The 21430-nt window shown below is 47.6% G+C and overlaps 1 protein-coding gene across 1 annotated transcript in view; it reads right to left on the bottom strand.

Annotated features, from left to right (window-relative positions):
- Positions 1-10102: 10102 nt before the first annotated feature.
- The window catches only part of DOK3 (docking protein 3), a 173309-nt gene continuing 161981 nt past the window's right edge, over positions 10103-21430 (bottom strand). Inside the window, exons 4-5 of the mRNA XM_086931793.1 lie at positions 14529-14701; positions 10103-12064 (exon numbers count right to left, since the gene is read on the bottom strand). Of these exons, the coding sequence (XP_086787919.1) occupies positions 11045-12064; positions 14529-14701 (1193 nt within the window). The 3' untranslated portion in view covers positions 10103-11044. The remainder of the gene's footprint in view (positions 12065-14528; positions 14702-21430) is intronic.

Below are 21430 nucleotides of genomic sequence, written 5' to 3'. Positions count from 1 at the left end.
CCAAGGCGGGACCCGACTTTACAAAGTGGCGACGAGGTGGAAGAACCTCGATCTGCACCCACCGAAGCTCTGCAACTCTGACGCCCTGTAGGGATCGTGTCGCCTGATTCCTGCCTGCAGGTACAAGCAGGCCTCCCTGCAGACCGCATCCCAGAGCAAGTTTACGCTCCGGTGTACATGCACACCCGAATTCTGAGGCCCAGCAAGAGAGCACCACGTGTTGGCGGCCCCACAGTAAGTGCCTGCAATGTGTCCCTGCGCCAGCAGAAAGCAGCAAAACTCTCTCCACAACCCACAAGGCTACAAAACACGGTCAAGCGCCCATGCCTTGCTTTCCGGAGAGGCTGGATTTTAGCAGTGTGCCAAGCTGTCCTCACCAAGCCACGCACCCACACGCTGCATCGCCTGGGCCCTCAATTCCAAGTTGCCCCGGTTGGCGGAGTATGGCCTCCTGGAGCATGCACGTACCCCCCCCCCCCCCCCCTGCTTACCTAAGTTAAGGGACACATTGGGACCACTTCCACTGTGCCACCCCTGTCCCAGAGGTCAGTCCGCCCACAGCCATTCCTTCCAGCCACAGGGGCCCTCAGTCTGCAATACACAGGTCAGCAAATATGTGTGCGCAGACCTTCTCGCTCACCAACCCTGTCCCATTCTTGCCGAAGCCTGGCGAGCCAGCCATGAAATGGGCTGATTGGAAGGGCTACATTCTGAACTATCTGTCTGCCCTGGAGGATGAAGGGGCCTTTTCAAGTCAAAGCAGGAAGAAAATTCTGTTACATAATCTAGGGCCGGAAGGGTTGTGAGTCTACGAGAGTATGGTAAAAAAGACTAGGAGTCCCAATTACACTGATGTATTCCAGCATGCATTGGAAGATTTGGACTGTCACTATCAACCGGTCGTTTGCACTGCCATAGACCGTTAAATTTCTTTCAAAGGAAGCAGAATGATTCGGAGACTGTAGAAGACTATGTGGCTGCGTTGAAAATTCTGGCAGTAAATTGCAAATTTGGCCACTTTCATGATGATCTTGTACGAGATCAGATCATAATGTACACAGTCAACATGAATGTACAGGAGAAGTTGGGGGTTAGTGGGGATGCCCCTCTTAAAAAGATTATCGCAATGGTAAAGAAGGCAGACTGTCCAAAAGATGCGCAGTAGCACCAAAGAAAGACAGTGAGAGCAAACCCACTGTGTGCAGAGTGAGCGGCACGAAAGCGCCTAATGACAAGCCTCCGCCCAATGCAGGAAACAGAAATGGCAGGAAGCCGGTGAAGAAATACACAGGACCCAACAAATTCCAGAGTGACCATAAAGGCAGTTGCTACAGATGTGGGAGCCAAACGCATATGGCAAATGACAGGCTGTGTCCTGCTTTCAGAGTCAAATGTTTCTTTTGTGGGGTGATAGGTCACATTGGGAAAGTCTGCAGACGGATACCCAGCACTGACACGGTCAAATGTGTCATGTACGATTCAGAAAATGAGGGGGCAGAGGGTGAGGCTGATGATGACTGTATTTTATGCATTGATGACCAAATCATGGGGATTGATTACAATAGCAGTAGGAAACCTTCTTGTATGTTAATCATTGGGGGTGTCCAGGTGGCCATGGTAGCAGACACAGGGTCCACATACACCATCATTCAACGTAGTATCTGGGAAAGAGACTTTATTTGCACCATAGGGAGTCACCTACACCCCACCGAAGTACACCCAGTCACCTTCACAGGAGAGAAAATTCCCATGGTAGGCTTGCGTCAACTTACATTTTACTTCAAAGGGAGGGCCTCTGTCTGTAAACTGTACATGGCACAAAAGGGACCCTCCATCCTGGGGTGGGCCGATCAATGGGGCATTAGGAATCCAGCTCAACCCCGGCTGAGAGACACATGTGCTCATGACACACAACCCACCAGCATCAGTTGAAGCCAAACTTAAAGAAGACTTCCCCTCAGTCTTCGGCGGTACCATAGGCAAACGCTCCAAATTCACGCACAGAATTCTCCAGAAGGGGCGTAGTATGGCCGCGCATATGTGAGGCTCCTGCTGCCTGGACTATTAATCCTTTAATTTATACTGGACAACTGGAGCGGCGAGTATCTGGAGACTCGCCTAGTCGAAGTATTTGGGGTATTGCACCCTCGGTGAGAATTTGGACCCGAACAGACGATGTATGTGCAGGCGCAGACCGGCTAAATTTTGCCCGACGACTGCCCTGCTGCACAGCGGACGCATAGAGCGGTGTGGTGTTCTAGGCAAGACGGAGGACTGAATAACGGAGAGAGGGCCGCAACGCACAACACACGAGCAGGAGGAGGCGGCAAGAGCGGAAAGGACTGAAGAGCCGCTACACCGCTGAGACGAACGGCAACGTGCGGCACAGTGGAAGGCTGCAGGCGCAACGGAGGTTGTAAGTAAAGCAGAGAGTGCTAGCTTGGTGAAAATACACAGAGGCCCCCATAACGCAAGAGGGGGTGGAGCAACGCATTGCCCACTGCCTCAGACTAAGAACTTGGGAGTGCGCACCGGGACTTCGGCGGTGGCTCGTGCGGAGCAGGCACCAGATTGTAGTACTGCATCTGGGGGGGGCCTATACCACTCGGGAGCCGGGGGAGATCGGAAGGTGTGCAGTAGACCCTGCTGCGGAGGCGGGAAGACGAGGCCTCCTTCCCCATTTCAATTGTAAAATCTGCAGAGCGCTACACGGCGGCTGGGGAGTTGGGGGCATTCCATCCAAGGCGGATACAGCGGGCCTGCTCAACCACAGAATGGCAGCGTATAGGACGCACTCTAGAGGTGCCCTTGTTATATTCGCTGTTGTTGCCCCAAACATACCACCCTAGCATGCCACTGCTACAGGAAGAAGTATTTCATAATTTTAAACGTAAGACCAACTTCATTACCTGGGGGGATCTGTATCATGAGAGCAAATTCCGTACTATCGATCATATTTTTTCATCGGAGCAGAAAACACCTCTTGATGTCTTTTTGTACATTAGGTTAAGGCAGGGTATACGATCACTAACCCCGGAGTTCCCGGAGGAGCCACAAGTGCTGTACCCCTTCAGCTCATACTGGGAAAGGCCACACCCAGAAGACTAGTCTCCCTGATATACAAATCAGTGCACGCACAGAGGAAGCTCCCAGTCACACAGTCGCGTGTGAGATGGGGGAGGAGCTGGGGACTGCACTGACAGATGACCAATAGGAGACCTGCTGCTTACAGACAGAGCGAGTATCAGTGAGTAGTAGACTCCGGATTATACACTATAAGTTTTTACACAGGCTTTACTACACCCCAGCTAAGATGTTCAGATATAAGCTTAGGGTAGATGATAGGTGTGATAGATGCCACACTGAGGGAGCTGATTTTCATGGGATTGCCCGGGAGTCAAGGACTACTGGATCCAAGTGTTTTGTGCACTGCAAATGATGATAGATACCCCTGTGGAACCAGATCCTTTGTTGGCCTTCCTAGGGTATGTTAAACCCTTATGAGCAGAACATCGTAAATTTGTTGCCATGGCGCTTCTACTGGCCAAGAGGAGGGTGGCCTGTAGGTGGGGCAGGGGACGGGCGCCTAAATTCAAGACATGGCTGGATGACCTGATAACCTGCCAAGAGAAGCTTGCTACAAATGCGAAATTGTTACCCGTGTCATCTAGACCCAATGATATATGGACCCCCATTGACATGTTATTCGATTGCCACTGCGCAGACTATAGCATAGCAGGCGACACTAAGAGTAGTCCCGAGTGGACTGAGGTGTGAATGCTGGCTGTAGACTGTACGTTTATGAATACCCTGAAGCATGGGGAATTATGAGGCTGACTGTGTTATTTTTTAGACATTCTTTCGGAGTAGGGAAATAGTGTAAAGTTCCCAAGACAGACGAACGGTTGAAAAGATATATATGGCATTTAAGATGAGTAAGCTCTGCATCCTTAATGATAAGATGATAATCACAATGTTGATGTGCAGAATTTGTCTTGTAAAGCTAAGTGTTCGAAATGTAGGCAATGTAACGATGAACCCATAAAGTATTTCAATTGGATGAATGTTGAAAAAGTACTTATATGTAACCTGAAAACAATAAACAGAATGGTAAAAAAAAACAGAATTCTCCTGAAGGACTGAGCCACGCCAGTCTGCCACAAAGTTTGCAATATCTTGTTCCACTGCATAGAAGCTATGCAGATGGAACTGCAGCGACTGGAAGACAACAGCATAATCAAACCCATTGACAGCGCAGAATGGCTGACGCCCTTGGTGGTGGCGAGTAAACCGAATGGGAAGGTGCGTCTCTCCATAGACCTCAGGGAATTGAGCAAAAATATAATTGTGGATACATTTCCATTACAAAAAATCTGTGAAATGTTAGCTCAGACCAAGGGGATCAAATGGTTCTCCGTGATAGACCTCACAGCGGCGTACCACCAGATATCACTTCACCCCTCCTGCAGAAAATTAATGTCCTTCATCAGTCCATTTGAATGATACAGATTTCGGCGTATGCCATTTGGTCTGTCGTCTGTGGCCGCAGTTTTAAAAACAATAATGCACTAACCGTTCAAATACATCAGCGGAGTCTTGTATTTCCAAGAGAACATACTCGTCATGGGGAACACTAAAGCGGACCATGACAAAAAGCTTACAGCTGTGCTACGGTCACTGTCATCCAACGGCCTCACAGCGGAATTGGAGAGGTGCAGATTTGGACTACGCTCCGTCACATACTTGGGGCATGAAATAGGTGACTGTGAGATCTCTCCGAAGCAAGCCTGGGTAGAAGCTATCCTTCCGCACCCACGTCTCAGAACAAGGAAGAGGTAAGCTCATTCCTAGGATTAGCAGAGTTCTACAGCAAATTCATCCGCAACTTTGCCACCAAAAGCACCATCTACGTCAAATCTTGAACGAGAAGAATGCCTTCAGCTGGTCGCCTTAGTCTAATGAAGAATTCGAGAAGGTCAAGAGGGACATCTGCAATGCTGTTCCCCTAGATGAATACAACAGCTCTGCGCCCAGCATTTTGACCACCGATGCCAGTGAAAGAGGCTTAGGGGCTGTCCTGTAACAGATGGCATGGAAACCACCACCAGTTTTGCCTCCCATTCCCTCTCCCAACCAAGAGAAGTTCAGCATCATAGAGAAGGAGATGCTTGCAGCCACGTGGGCCATGGAGAAATTTCGACAGTATCTATGGGGTTCCCGGTTTACCCTCAGAACGGACCACATGCCGTTGATTAAAGTCCTCATTTCCAGCGGCCATGCCAGTGCCACCCCATGCATCGCCAAGATGAACTTCAGACTGTTGGATTTAGTCTATGATGTGGAGTACTTACCGGGGTGAAAAAAAAGGTGGCTGATTACCTCAGCCAGTCGGCTATGATGGAGAGGGCACCGATACACACGGAACGGGATGAGTACATCATAGCGTTCACAACAGACCAGGAGAATGTGATTGGTGCACCAGACTGGGGGACAGGATACGACACAGATCCCCAACTCTCGTGCGTCAACACGTTAGTTACACAAGGATGGCCTGAGAAGAGGCATGTGAGCAACGATCTCAGGAAATTCTAGAAAGTGAGGGATGACCTCTCCATTAGAGATTATGCCGTATTTTTGCTACGTGGGGACAAAGTCATTCCTCCGCAACAGTTAACAGATCGCCTACTAAACATTATGCATGAAGGCCACTTGGGAATAGTGAAGTTGAAGAGAAGAACTAAACAGTCTTACTGGTGGCCTGCTATCGACAACCAAGTCGAGAAGTTTGTAAGAGCATGCGAGCATTGCAGCAATGCAGACAAGTCAATGACCTTGCTAAGACAGCCACTGGGGAAGTTCACCACCTCGGACAACCACTAAGAGGAGTTGTCAATCGATACTTTGGGCCCCATTCTGGACTCATGGAGTGTGCCCAAATACGCCATTGTCCTTATCGACAGATACTCCAAGTGGCCGGAGGTAGAAGTCTGTGAGAAAGTGGACACGGACGCCGTTATTTCATTTCTCACCATGGCATTTCTGAGAGAAGGGATTCCAAGAGTCTTTACATGCGACAATGGTACCCAATTTACGTCGGAGAAGTGGAATGCCTTCATCAAAAGAAATGGAGTCACGACAAAAGCACACCCTAGTGTACCACCCTGCAGGTAACAGACTACTTGAACGGTTCAACCGAGTACTCATGGGTTCCATTCAAGCAGCCATCAGTGCGGGTAAGAACTGGGAGACAGAAATCAGAAACACTGTATGGGCATACCCCATCACACCCACCCTGACTGGCTACAGCTCATTCAAAATCCTGCGAGGCCGGGAACTATTCACAAGGGACAACACTGTTTGGATGATCCTCAAACTACAAAGCAAATGGTCCCCATTGGTGGTCAGAAGCAACTTGGAGAAGGCACAGAGAATCTACACGGACAACTATAACAAGAAGCACGGAGTGCGAGAAGTCTCCTTAGTAACGGGGGACTGGGTTCTGGTGAAGCTTGGCCACCTAAGCAAGAAGGGAGACAGCAAGTTCTTCAATCCTTTACAAGCCAAGGAAACATACTCACACTCCCATAGAGCGATGGCAAGGTATGGTCACAGAGTAGGATGACCAAGTGCAACAAAGTGATCAGAAGGAACAAGGATACCTCCACCACAAGCACCTTGACAATAATGAAGACGAGTTAACCACAAACTCCTAGAAGAGGCACGATGAGGGAGATGGGGAGTGACGTTGGTACGACAGGGCAAAGGAGTAACTCTGAGGTCACACAAAACACCACATTCGAAGATACCAATGACAGCCGCAACCCAGGCATCATACATGGCACTCCCACTTCACAGGACAGGGGTCCCGGAGGGGAGTATTGGGGATGCCAGTTTACACATAAGAGAAGCCTATGAGTCACAGATACCCCTTACATGCACCCGCACAGGTAGAGCGGTTGTATTACCGAAGAGATATATCAATTTTGATATGTAACGGCTTATTTAACTCGTGATTTTCACACTACTGTGACTGCTGATTCTTTCCCTCTCCCTTGCCCCCTTCGTACTTCCCCTGCCCCCCCTCTGTGTAAACACGGTTATCTGTTGTTCTAGCGCAACTGTTGGTTAGGCGCCACTCTTATTATGCTCTGGTATACGGATAGCTATGTAACTTGTTAGTGGTTGTTAAAGGGGGAAGATATGTGGTGTCGCGGTCTAGCTACCACGTCACAACCGCAATGCCTGATGGGATAGGCGTGCGCCATTGTATGCGGGGCATGAAGAAAAGCGTATGCCTGCGCTCTCCTCCAAGAATAAAGCAATTTACAAAGTCCCCCGGTGTCCGTGATTTCTTACCACGGAGGGACCCGACTTTACACATTCCTGTGCTTTCCAGTAAACGAAAAACGGATGTTTTCCGAACAACGGAATTTACTCAGGAAACATAAACAACAGTTTTTTGGTGTCCGCATTTATGTCTTTTAAGAAAACGATAAGCTGATGTTGGTGGGCAAATTAATTTATTTATCAAAATAAAGCTGACATATCGGGGACGAAGAGTGTATTCTCCGAAAACGAATGCTGATATTTGAGAACAAGTGAGTTTACTTAGTAAACATGAACAGCAGTTTTTTTGGCTTCAACATATAGGTATTTTAAGAAAACGACAAGCTGATGTTAGTGCACAAATATATTTATTTGCCAAAACAAAAGCTGACTTTCGGGCACGATGAGTGTGTTCTGACAAAATGACAAGCTGGTGTTTGTCCGAGGTCAAAACTAGTTTTTAGTGAGTGGTGAAAATGACAGCAGTGTGGTAAACCCGGGGTGTTAGGATCCAGGTGGGTGCGTTACAGTCCCTGTCTTAAGCGCTTCCATCATGAACCCTGATCTGTGATGAGTTCACTTAAAGTCGAGTCTCATAGTTCTGTTTTCAAAAGGTTCCCGAACTACATGGAGTTAGGTCTGGAACTCTGCCTCAGGCTGAGGTCTGTGTCCCTGAGTGGGCAATGATCTTCCTTCGTGCTCTGTCCTCCTGAGTAAGAATTGGTTGATCCAAGAGGCCAGACCCTTAATGGACACTATGGTTCAGGTGCACAGTTTCTGCAGGTAAATAAGGACGTTGCCCCAACATGACAGGTGGGCAGAGTAAACAAGACCTTACGCCTGATCTTGGCATCACCTGGGAGCCAGTGGAGTGCTTCAAGGGTGGGTATGATGTGGTCTCACGGGCAAAGTTTAAGGAACAGTGTGATTGTCTACTTCTGAAGTCGTTGGAGGCTGAGAATTAGGGTTTTTGGGAAGAACAGAGAAGATGGTATTATGGTAGCCACTTTCCACCTACACCATGGCTTGCATTGATCAAACTCTTTGTATATAAACGAATTTTGGGGGATTCTATGCACTGGCACCACCACTCCCAGGTCAACAAGGGGCATGGGGCAACCCTAGACCCGTTTGAAGTAAGTGAGGGTCCCTGTCCCCCAGAGGGGTGAAGCTCTGGTGCTCTGAAGTTTCCATCTTCCATAGCAGAGTAGCTCATCTCCTTAAGGCTTGTCTTTGAGTTCTGGGACTTGTAATCCTGCTCTAACATAATGGGATTAAGAGACAACAATCCTACATTCAAAGAAAATCCTAGGCTGGATCTCCAGGAAATGTAAGCTTTCTGTAAGCTTCCGCCAATAAGGGCCCTGCGTGGGCTGGATACTCGTCTAATCTTCCAGCTCACCCAGACAGATCCTGGCCTGGATTAAAACACAGACCACCCACTTGCCCAACAAACACTACTTCTGTGCATTCAGCCCTTGCTCCAAACTGGCCTTGGCTTGCAAGAAAGTGGGGAGGTGGACAATCTACAGGCTGTGATCCCCCAGAATTGTGTCAGGGTTCCACAAAACCTACAGCAAAGTTATTAAACGCTAGCCTCAACTGTGGTCAATATGACTGGAGCCACGGCAGATATTTCTGCATCAGTCTGAATGAAGAACATCAATAAGATACCTTCATCATACCGGACAGATGGTCACATTCACGTATCTCGGTCTTTTTACCACACTAATTAAAATAACCCGACGCGATCATGTTAGCAATAACAGGATGAAAGTCTGAGTCAACTCCACTGGTAGTCAAATCTGTAATCTACATGTTACGCAAATCACATCATTAAAATTCTATTAGGGCCTCGTTTTGATTTATCAAGAATTTGGTGCAGGGATAACCGGGGAGGGAGCGAAAATCTACAATTCTTCCTATTGTCCCCTTCCAGATCTATCTGTGGATTCTCAGAGTTCTTCCCCTGGAATGGGAAATAACAACCTGGACCTAGAGGTACTAGAATCTGAGTTGTCAGTTTCAGACTGGCCCTTGAAGCTAGACATCAAATTCCTAATGTAACACCGCATTACCAATTACATTTACAGATAACGGTAACTTCAGTTTTAAAGGAACATGGATACATTACATATTTAACTGACACTGAATTTGAGTCATATTATCAGAACTGACCCCTGTCAGTTCAAATACTGAGTCAACTTCAAAATTCAGATAACTTCCATGACTACTGCGGTGATCTTCGAGTTCAGGTATCACAGCACAAAAACATCCCTTCATTTTGCTTAGGGTGTGGCAGGGTTGCCCAGACACTTTTTATGTTCTTCCAAGCATTTCCTCTAGGTGTGATGTGCCTGGACAACAAAGAGCAGTCACAACATAAACACAGTTAAAGCCATATAAACTGATAAATGGGACAGGCTTGATAGCCACAAAAAGTCGGGCAGACACATACAAGAGGACAAAGGTTCCGTCTGTGGATTATTTGAACGAATGATGTTTGTATGGGTATATTGTCTTGAGCTGTCATAATATGATTTGGGACAAGTGTACAGTACACTAATATATGAATATGAGCTTCATTCTATTACAGTGTATGTGGAGCCATCATTCAACTGAAATCCTTCATCACATTGCTTTTTGAGTGCTTGTCACTGACTTGAGCACTGCGCCGCTCCACCCTGCACGCATGTACACTTTTTTTAGTACATTATTTACCTATAGTGACCATGCTACGTTTTTTTTTATATTCTTTCTGAAATTAAATAAAACATTTTTTTTTTACTTTTTATTTTTTTTCTCCAACAACCGGGACAAATTTAATTTTGGCACCATGCCCTTTTACATTGTCCAGAATGCTTGCTTGTTCATTGCCAAATCACATTGTGTAATTAATCTACAAGATGAGAAATTGGGAACTGGTTAGAGTGCTTCCCTCATATAGCCATAAACACAGAAGAACGTGTGAAAATTAGCATGAAAGCTGTTTTTGGTGCACAACGCCTACACTTGTTGGCATCACTGCAACAGCAGTACAAGGTACACTTGAGTGACTCTCAGAGAATGGCATGTCGGTTGAATCTAGCACTGTTGTGCTACACATGATAGGAACGAGGAACACCAACCTTAGCCTGTGGTAAGCGCTCATTTTGAGTGACAATATAGAATTTCAAAATGGCGGAAAAAATAGCAGAAAAAAAGAAAAGATGAACATTCAAACTGATCCTATAATTGCCCTACCCAATTTCTTGCTGTGATGACACAGGTTGTGCTAACTGCGGATATCTGCGGATATCTTGTATTTTGGGCTCTTAGCTGACCCCATAGCTCTGAGCTGTGTAGAAACCAAAGCAACATATTCCTTCTCCTTGGCGACCTGCGCCCAGAATCATCAAACCTGCGTGTGCAAGAAGCATTCGAATTAATGTTCACTGCAGTTGGTCACTTATCTGAGGTACAGTGAGTCTGCTAACAGGTCCACCCCATCAAAGTATTTGCAGGCTTTCGACTGCTGCGCAAGATGTTGAAGGCCTCACATGAGGAAGGTATGCGAGCTATGGCTGGATCAGATGTGCGCAAGCGAGAACATGTGACTGCCCTTGACGATGCACATATATGCCTCAAGAGTTTGTGAGGCATACATTGGCCACAATCTGATTTTCATGCGCTATTGGGACCAACTTACAATTGGTGTTCAGATGTTTCTCTCTCTTAGTTACAGAAATCTCCTCTTGGGACCTATATTATTTGTTGGAAATGTGAAACCGCTTGTTGTGGCTTCCTTAGGAAACAATTCTCGTGTCAGCAGGGTGGTCAGCCTGTTTTTGAAAGAGTTGTTAACAATGTTCTTTGGGGGCCTCACCATAGTTTCTTCACCACCATCCCCTTTCTTATTCTGCGCATCATCTTGCCCTGCATCGTCCTCTGTTGGTGTGACAAGCACAGACTCTCTCTCGGTGGTGCTGGCTCCTATTATGGGGTTTGGGAGACCTTGATGGTCCATTGTGTGGATGTTGCAATTGGTAGGTTTGACCCAATTCAAAAAGTTGGTGTGTTGTGTGGGACCTGGCAGTTCCTGTGGGAGCTGTGACACTTCTAAGGTGTCAGGGTTGTCATAGAAATGGTCCAAGACTGGTGGAATCCGTTCCTGGTCAAGAGAAATTGGTTTTAGTTCCTTTGGTTTTGGCACTGGAAAAGCTGGTGCCCGGGTAAGCCAGAGGATGCTGTGGTTCTCATAAAGTGGATCAGAAACCTGTAGTTTCTCCTCAGGGTTAGAAGAATCTGGCTCCTGTGTCTTATCTTGGCCTGGAACTGAGCTATTGACCTTACTGACCACAGCATAAAGAGGGTCCTCATGTCCCGCATCAGTTTTGGCTGCAGGGCCAGGTGCAAAAGTGTCTGTTAGGAGACCGGAGGCCCCAGAAATGTCCAGCATATGGTAGGCGTCTTCCATTTCTCCAGAGAAGCTCAGATCCACAAGCTTCTCTTCCAGGGCCTGCCTTCTCAGCCCCGTGTCTCCCTGAGTCAGCCCCCAGGAGCCGGAGCAGTAGTATTCAATGGGAGCGATGGTCTCGAAGATGGGACTTGCAGGGAAGGTGGCATCATGAGTGACGTCTTGCTGGTGCTTGATCTTAGAGGTAACAAGGTTATGGATCTCGCAACCCTGACTGCTTCGAAACATGAAGAGACCCTCTCCGGATGGGCAGCGGCGGCCGGACTCGATGTAGAAGGCAGCCTATGACAGAAGAGACAGTGAGTGATCAGAGACAGCAACGGCTATGACTGTGAGACTACACCAGCGAATCACTCTTCTCCCCTCTCTAGCTCCCTCCCTTGCTGCACATACTGTGCAGCTTATTTGCAAGCCCCTTGCGCCGCTGGTGTACCCCTTTTGATATGGGGAAAAGTGACTTGTAAATAACCCCTTGTGTGTGTAACTATTCCCTCCACAGGCTCACGTAGTACTCATATACCTTCCGAAGCTGGGTTCTTTCTCTCAAATGTACGAGAAAAGGATGCAGACAAACAAGAACATGCACTCAAATGTTGCGAACTAAGTAACATGGTCAGAGTTTTTCACTCTCTGCTCAATGTGAAGACGTCCAGTTAGGGTCAGGCAGTGCCTTCTCTTCAGGAAAACCATTAAAGAAATGGGGTGACCCAAAACGGTACTGGACCTGGGTAACGTATAGTATAAACAAACAGTGGTCCGAGACCTATTATTTTTAAACATGAAAAATCACAATTTTATGAATCAGAAGGCGTCGGTTATTTTAACCGCCCAGATCAATTAATGAAAAAAAGAGAGATAGAGACTAGGCAACAGCAACAGACTCAAGATGTATACACAATATTTTAATCTATTGTCTGAGATTCGCCGAGCATTCCCGTCGAGGCTCGTGATAGACGCGTTTCTCCTTTGACGACCACGGACCTAACCTTGAGGCCCGTTTTGGCTAACATCGATTTAGCGACCCCTCTACCCGAGACAACACAGTCTTTCAGGCCATTTGATTAATTCATGAGGAGTTGCCTGCCTTTGACACTACCCAATACTTAAGATTGGGACTGGAAATTTAGAAATGTAGTGCCACATGATTACCCATCGGTTTAAAAAAACCCAACAAGAACATAGAGACCACTTGGATAACTCCCCTGGAAACTTTAGGACTGAGTATATGAGGAGTGGGAAACTTGACCATTATCTCCCAGGAGGGGTCACCTATGGGATCCCTATTGTCCCGTCCCCACCTGTCCTGAAGAAGACTCGCATGGCCCAGGAATAAAATGACCGCATGGCCGCTAGTCGAGTCGAAACGTCGACATTTCATTATCTAACCTGGACCACTGACTGTATCACCCTTGTAGATATAGTGCAGACAATTTTTGCCATCTGTTGTCTAGTAATAATTAAGGAAGTTATGCTGATTAATTGAAGTGACCAGGTTATATGGTTCCGGCCTTCTTTGGCTGGTGTTTATTTTGAATTGCTTGAAGTACAATTTCTTAAATCTGTGTGATTCTGTTCCGTTCACCTTATCACGTTCACTTTTCTTTGACACCCTTTATTTGCTTTACTGCACGTTCTTAATACGGGACAATGCATAAAAAAAGTACATAACACTGTGAATTGTGCTTTCGCTTCAAAAAATGTGACAATAGATTGAAATATTGCATATTGTGTTTCCGTTACGAATCTCAGACAATAGATTAAAATATTGTGTATACATCTTGAGTCTGTTGCTGTTGCCTAGTCTCTATCTCTCTTTTTTTCATTAATTGATCTGGGCGGTTAAAATAACCGACGCCTTCTGATTCATAAAATTGTGATTTTTCATGTTTAAAAATAATGGGTCTCGGACCACTGTTTGTTTATACTATTCTCTTCAGGAAAGCCTCACTCATCAGAGATCTCACTGAAAGTCATATATTGTTCCAGCAGCTGGAAGGTCCCAATGAGAAATTATCATTTCAAAGAAAACCGACCTGTTGCTGGAGAATTTTTGTGTCAGAGCAGCTGTATAAATTAATTGTTACAAGCCAATCACAGACCTTTGGGTTCCTTGTTTTTTTTCAGATGAATTTGGGCATTTAACCACAGGAGCATCTAAAGAACTTAAATGCATGTTATACGAATCGGACATTAGCCAACAAATTTCACTGAAAATAATCAGATCAAATTTAGAGTGAAATAGAAGTAGAAACATAATATGTGATGGGGTTCCCTTTTTGTACAAAGGACAGATCAATACAAAGAAAATCGATAATTATGCAAAGAATATGCAACTTTATGCCCCCCTGTTCTAATGCAAAGTTTTGAGATAAGTACTGTGTAGAATAGTGTTCTGTTCGAAGGAGCATTACCCACATCAAGAAATCTGATTGCGTAAAGGAGCTTACTGTCATAGATGTCCAGTTGTTAAGCTAGATGCAGTGTGTAGTGCAGTGCACCTCCCTGCCCCCTCCAATCACTATCTTTTTTCCATAGATGACTGTGCCTATCCCATTAGACACTCTGTCGTTTACTAGGACGGGGAATAAGGCTTTAATTGAACTTGGATTTGTTGAGGCCTATAGGGAAACTGACGTCTAGGAGTGTCTTAGAGCCAGATATGTGTAACGTCATACACTTGATGTCTTTCTTTAGAGCAACCACCATTAGTACATTTTGTAGCCCACATAAAGCGCCTTGAAGGTACCTCATCTCCTCCAATTCTGCGCAGAAGGTGATATGGCCAGGCATATAGCACTTCCCTTGACTTGTCCTCCTTGAGTTGGAGGGCGGTCGGGGTGAGCTCCAGCCAGTACCGTCCATGGAGCTGACATCTTTCAGAGGCTTCAGTTTGCTGGACCTTTACCTGGAATTCACATACTGTGTAGGAAACAAGAAAAGGACAAGTTACAGCTGTGCATCAATCAACAAAGCCCCTACCCGTCCAGCAGTGAATGTGGATCTCAGTCCGGAGGTTGTTATCAGAATTGTAGCCCATACCATGGCCTCGCCCAGCTCAAACCTTCCCCTGCTCATTGAAGCAATGGGGAACATATGGTCTGTGGTCCTGGTAAAATTTGAGTATCTCTCCCTAGGGCAGTAGGAGGACTCCAGTGAGCTACAGTAAAAAAATGTATAACATTACTATCAGTGCTAAAAGTGAGATGAAAAGTGGGGGTAGATCTACAAGGGAAGTGACAGGAAACGTATCTAAGAAACCTTCACATAATGTGTGGCCTGTGTAAATAACGGTCCAGCATAGCTACATATTTATATATTTCCCCCCACTGCTCAGAAAAAATAGAAAAAAGTTAACTAATCTCCCCAAGCCTCATTTAAATCCCCACTCTATGACTCATCCTATTGCTCATTCAAAATATCCCCTACCTCCTCTCTCCTGACGCATCCCAAACTTCTTTTACTACTATTTAATTAAATTAATTAATTGTGGGTTTGTAATGCGCTAGAATCGACTCCCGAAGGAGTATCTCTGCGCAGTAGACCGCTGGGGAACCCGTCCTGGCTTTCCCTGTGAGATGGTCCCTATTGGGTATCTCCAAGGTGAAACCAGGCATCCCCGGCGAATGTGGGGGGCCGTTGTGGAGATGAGGCAAGCTAATGCCCAGAGTTGCCAAGTGTGATCCCTGGCTAGAGTAGGCACCGAGATGAGAATTATTGAGTCCGCTGACCCTGGTCCACGACCCTGACGCGTCGGGAATTGAACCCTGGTCCCGGGCCGTCCTCTTCTCTCGGGTCTGCCGCCTCTAACCAGTGAGCCACACCACTCCACAAACTCCCAAACAACTCTTTCCAAACTCTTCCCAGAGGACGTGGCCATCTGCTGCGCGATGGCGGACGGGATTTAGAATCGCTCCGTTTGGGTGACCCACGATCCAGCATCATCCACCACCATCCCCGCCAACTCTGAATTGACTGCAGAGTATCATGAAGTGTGGTATGTGCAACATGCATAGAGCCGTCTTTGCTGGCTAAAAAGTTGGCGGAAAGTGGCAAAACACTGTGCATTTGCCTGAAGCTTTAAGGTCCACAAGCGTACTAGTAGGTGGAAAGAGTGGACCCTGGAAGGCAACAACATTTGTACCGGTGGTCCACTCTGACATTCTGCCACAACTTCTTTTCCTGAGGGTGCTGATTCATCATGGAGGCCACCCCCTTCCCCACCAGCCCCAGGAGGTGATGTGATTTGCGGTCTGCTCCGGCTGCAATGGCATGGCTGACAGGCCGAAGGAAGCACTGGGGATGGTCGGAGGCAGCACGCAGAGAATATGGCATGACTGTGGGGGAAGAATACCGCAGCTGGTGGCATGCTTCACTGCATGGAAGATGGCCAGTGAAGAGCTCCTGGAATGCAGATTTCTCCCAGGTACTGTGTGCCTCTCACTAGGAGTGGGGCCTGGTGGGGTGGGAGGATGCTCCTCTGGTTGGTGAAGAAGCCAGAGGGGAGCAGCCCTGGCCAAAAAACGTCAGAACCCGATAGTGGGGCTGCCGGATATGTGAAGCAGCAGCTGGGAAGGCTACCGTGGACTATACCCCCACTGAATCACCCACCTGAGGCAAGGCCCTGATTACCAGAGCGCTTAGTGTGTGGGAGTCTGTCCCTTTCCACTAGAGAATGCTTCCTTGAGTCAGAGATGCTACCAGACTACTCATGGCCCCCTAAGCATGGGCGGCTCCTCCATTAGGGCGGAGGAGCGTCACCCCACTGCTTTCTCGCAGTGCGAGAAGCAGAAACATTAAATGGTAAATTTAAATACCAGTTTATGTTTCTGCTTCTCGCGTTGCTAGAAAGCAGAACGGTATGCCTGGTTGGGGGCGGGCGAGTGCACGGGTCTGAGAGGATTGGCTTGCCCAATGCTGTGGCCAACTGACTGTTCTCTGGGGCCGACCAAACCAGTCATGCACACTCCACATTTTCTCTATGTAGGCCTCCCCATAGGCGCCCGGCTGGGCGCTGTCCTCACCAATCACAATGCCGCCATTGCAGCTTTGTGATTGGCTTACGGGAGGGGAGGGAGGCTGCCTGCTGCCTGTTCCTGCTGGAGGCAAGAGAGCAGAAAAGCAGCAGGAAAACACGGGTCCCGGCCATGAGCGGTGGCGGCACGGGACCCGGTAAGGTACGTTTTTAAAAAAAACACACCCGTGAGTCATGCCGGCCGAGACTGTGCCTAAGCCAAGCAGAGGCACAAGGGGAGAGGTGGGTCCCTGAGGAATGGGCATAATAGGGTGTTCCAGCAGGCTCAGAGTTGATTGAGAACCATAGAAGGCAGAGGTCACACGTCCAACCTGTACTGCTTTGACCCTTGTGGAGACAGAAGTGTGCGTTGGATGGCAAAATGCCAGACGGGGTGGGTTACCCCACACAGGACCCATGATTACGGATGCAAAGGGACTTCTGGTGCCCCCCTCATGGTACATGTGCAGTTATCTTCGCGAGGCCAGGTGTCAGAAGGGTATAACCCCAGAATAGCCACGAGCCAATCTACTTGACAAGGATTTTCTAGTCTGCACAGGCCCCACTGGGGAACCACATGCAGCAGAGCTTCCAGTGGCCCGGACTGCACGGGCCGCCCTGGTGACCAATACCAGAGTTTAGTCCAGGGGACAGGCAGGTCCATGAAAGGCAGAGACCAGAGGCACCAAAGTGATTCACCTATTTGTCTGCCTGTCTGGAACCCCTACAGGTCAAGAGGAGCTAATGAACGGAAGACAATTCACATGGGTTCCGTGTGGGAAAACTAGGGGTAGGTGGCTCCTACCCCATGGGGTGTCCAGATTCTGGAGCCCACTATTCAGACAGCAGGGTGTTGTCGCAGGTAGGACCAATGGCAGAGCTTGCGGATGCCAAATTGGACAAAATCCTAGCCACCATTGCCGGGACCGGGCAAGATTTGAGGGGCGGAGTTGATGCTTTGTCAGTGGAACTAGGCATGCTACAAGATGACAATAGGAAGTTCATTGCTTGGGTCACACAGGCCAAAAGCTCACAAGATACTCTCTGACCCACAGTGTCAGATCTGGAGGTAAGGGTCAAGAGCCTCACAGCTAAAGTCCACAAACTTGAAAGCAGGGCAGAAGATTCTGAGGGTCAGTCACACCACAACAATATCCTCATCGTTGTCTTTCCTGAGGGTGCCGAGGGCTCGGACCCAGTGGAGTTTTTTTTTTAATGTGGTTGGTACAAACAGTATCGCCCATGGGGCTCTCATATCATTACCTGGTGGAACGGGCCCACCGAGTACTGGCAAGGAAGCCACTGCTGGGGGCAACCCCGAGGCTGGTCATGGACAGATTAATGAACTACAAAGATAAAGAAACCATTCTACAAGCAGCACGCACCACAGGCCCTATTGTGCACGAGAATGCACGCATATTTCTATTCCCAAATTACACCCTAGCAGTACAATGATGCAAGGCCTTGTTCCTGGGAGTGAGGAAAAGACTATGGTCGGTTGGCCTGACTTACTCTTTGTTATTCCCAGCCAAGTTGAACGTAATGGTGATCAGATCCAGCTACATTTTCACTGAGCCTGCAAGTGCATGGGAATGGGTGGAACAATGGTGGTACAAATCTTCATTGCCAAATAGGCAGAAAACACGGCCAAATCGTGGAGCTGGGGACACAGGAGTCACTGGTGCCCCAAACCCAGCCAAGGCCTGAGCGTAACAGATACAGACACTGTCGACTGCAACCAACACATGGGCAGAGTGGCACCCCCCATCAGACAGGACTCTCTGTGAAATGCTGTCTGAGGTAGATGCCAGCACCTCAACGGGGATTGCTGCTTTGTTGAGCCTGCCAGAGGTCAGGCCACATACTGAGGATAATATAGTTTGAACTCACTGGAGGTAAGGTAAGGCGGGGGTGCTGTGTGGAGATCACCTACTAACCCTACTGGAACATGGGTGTACGTGCCTGTCGGCCCCCTGAGGATGGAGAACATACCTGACTGCCTGTCCCCCCTTGCCTGACTGTCACCTGGGCTTGATTTGACATAACAATAGGCCAGGTGGAACTATTCTAGGTGAATCTTAGTAGCAATTCCATGATTAAGAAGGAATGGGTTAGTAGCCTGATCTCTTCGGTCTATAGACAAGTTAACCATGGTAGGTCAGCCAATCCAGGTTACTCTCATCGAGGGCAGTTGTGTACACTGATATACGGTAAGGAGATCCCCACCAATGGGAAAGTGTGTTGCTAGTTTGGTCAGTTAGATGTTGCTCTGCTTCCCTTGGTTTTGGAGTAGGGAGTTCTGCTTTCTTTGTTTACACAGTCATGCAGCATGATCTCAGCCAGCCCTGACTGCTGCAAGCCCTTTGCACCAGCAAACCTGGAGAGTGCACCTTTGAACCCCTGACCAGCAGACACTATGGTTAGATTGCACTTCATAACATGAAATGAGGGCCACTGGGACAGCACGCAAAAGACATGTAGAACAGCAATACATTACTCGCCACCCATTTGCAGGTCACAAGCGCCGAATATCTGGAGAAGACCCTATCGGACCATAACCCCTCCAAGTTCACCTGACATGGGCGCCACTTCTTCTAGTCTCCTCATGGCAATTACAACTTGCCGTATTGCAGGATCCGGTATTCCGGGACACGATGAGCACTGATATATCCAACTAGCTGACAGAAAACTAGGGTACTGCTACCTCTAGACTGATGGAATGAAATGCCACGAAGGTGGTACTGAGGGGCCATTGCCTATGCATGGTGGTAGGCATGTGGGCTGACCTACATCTGGACCTGGTCCAGGTGAAGGCTTCCCTGGGGGATCTGGAGGAGCCAGCGCAGGCTGTCCCGCTTGTGAACCAGTATCAGTCATCATTCTATTCTCGAATTACAGAATCCATCAGATCCCCTAAGGAACTATTTACTGTAATCAATTCTCTCTCTTATCCCCCTGTCTCTACTTATATTGACAGTTCACAGGATCTCTGTGATAAAATGGCTAATTATTTTAATTTGAAGATCTCAGAAATATATTCCTCCCTGGAAAATCTCAATTTAGAGCTGTTTAATACAGCCCCAACTATCAGCTCTGTTTTCCTCAACTCCCCCTATCCAATGAGGGGGAAGCAAATCTAGCTGCCTTCCCCTCCCTGTCTCTTGAGCTCCTTGTGGGTATTACCTCTGGCTTCCCTTTGGAGTCCTGCCCCTTGAAGATCATGAAATTAGGATGGGAGATGATTGTCCCCCACCTTACCTCTGTGCTCAATGCAGCTATCTCCTCGGGGCAGTACCCTTACACATGGAAAACAGCGGTGGTCAAACCACTACTAAAAAAGCCACATTGGATTCCTCTGAACTAAAAAACTATCGGCCTATCTCTTTGCTACCAGTACCTGAAAGATCTTTGGATAAGCATCTAAATCTCCATCTTAGCTCCTATTTGGAGGAACATCGTCTGCTTTATGGGTCCCAGCATGGGTTCAGAGTGGCCATAGCCCGGAGACTGCTTTAACTTCTGCTATAAATGACATACATTCAAGTAGATGCTGTGTACACCTCGCTTTTAATTCTCCTAGACTTAACTGCGGCTTTTGATACCATCTCGCTTACGAGGCTGGTTGGCCGTCTTAAAGAAATTGGGGTCACAGGCTCTGCTCTGATGCGTCTGTCCTCATTTCTTATGGATCGGCTACAAAGATTAAAAGTGGATCACTTCTACTTTTATGCCACTCATACCTTTTGTGGAGTTCCACAGGGTTCATCATTGAGCCCAACCCTGTTTAACATCTATGTCGCTCCTTTGGCCAAAGTTATCAGATCTTTTGGGCTGGAGGCACTATCCTATGCGGATGACACACAAATGATTGTATCAATTAAAAACAGTATTGAGGCATTGGCTGCAAGTTTTAAGAGCTGCATGCAGGGAGTGGCCTTCTAGATGGTAGACAATTACCTGCGACTCAATGGGGACAAGGCAGACGTCTTGATATTTGGCAGCCAATAAACCATATGGTACCACTCCTGGTGGCCTGAAATACTCGGTTCATGCCCCTGTTCAGCCTTAGCGGCAAAGAATCTTGGTGTCATTGTTGACAGCTCTCTCTTTTAATCCCCAGATCAACAGAACGGTATCCACCTGTTTTGACATCATTAGGATTTTGAGGAAGATCTTTCCTTGTCTCTCCTTTTCCCCCCCGAAAGCAAGAAGCTGTAGCTCTGGTTCTGTCCAGAATGGATTATTGTAATGTGCTTTACCTGGACATCAATAAGGGCTCCAGCCACAAACTGCTGCATGTACAGAATGCAGTGCTAGACTTGTTATGGATCTTTCCAAATTCCACCCTGTTTCGGCATCCATTCGTAAGCTGCACTGGCTTCCCTTAGCAAAGAGAATTCTGTTCAAGGTCCTCTGCCTTGTCCATAAGGCTCTTCACAACACTGGCCCGAAGGCATCAAACGGTTCTTCCTACAGTATGTCCCTGCCTGTTGGTAGTTCCCAGGTTCAGGAGAGCCAGGTGGGGGGGAACATACTTTTCTGTTGCTGCCTCGAAGCTCTTGAATTCTCCCCTCCTATTGATCTCTGGAAAAAACTCTCACCTTTTGGTCTCAGAGGCATTAAAAACATGGCTCTTC

This window comes from Lissotriton vulgaris, chromosome 7 (genome assembly GCF_964263255.1).
Source record: "Lissotriton vulgaris chromosome 7, aLisVul1.2, whole genome shotgun sequence".
Lineage (NCBI taxonomy): Eukaryota > Metazoa > Chordata > Amphibia > Caudata > Salamandridae > Lissotriton > Lissotriton vulgaris.
Note: the sequence above shows the minus strand (reverse complement) of the source record. Positions and strands in the feature narration are given on the sequence as shown.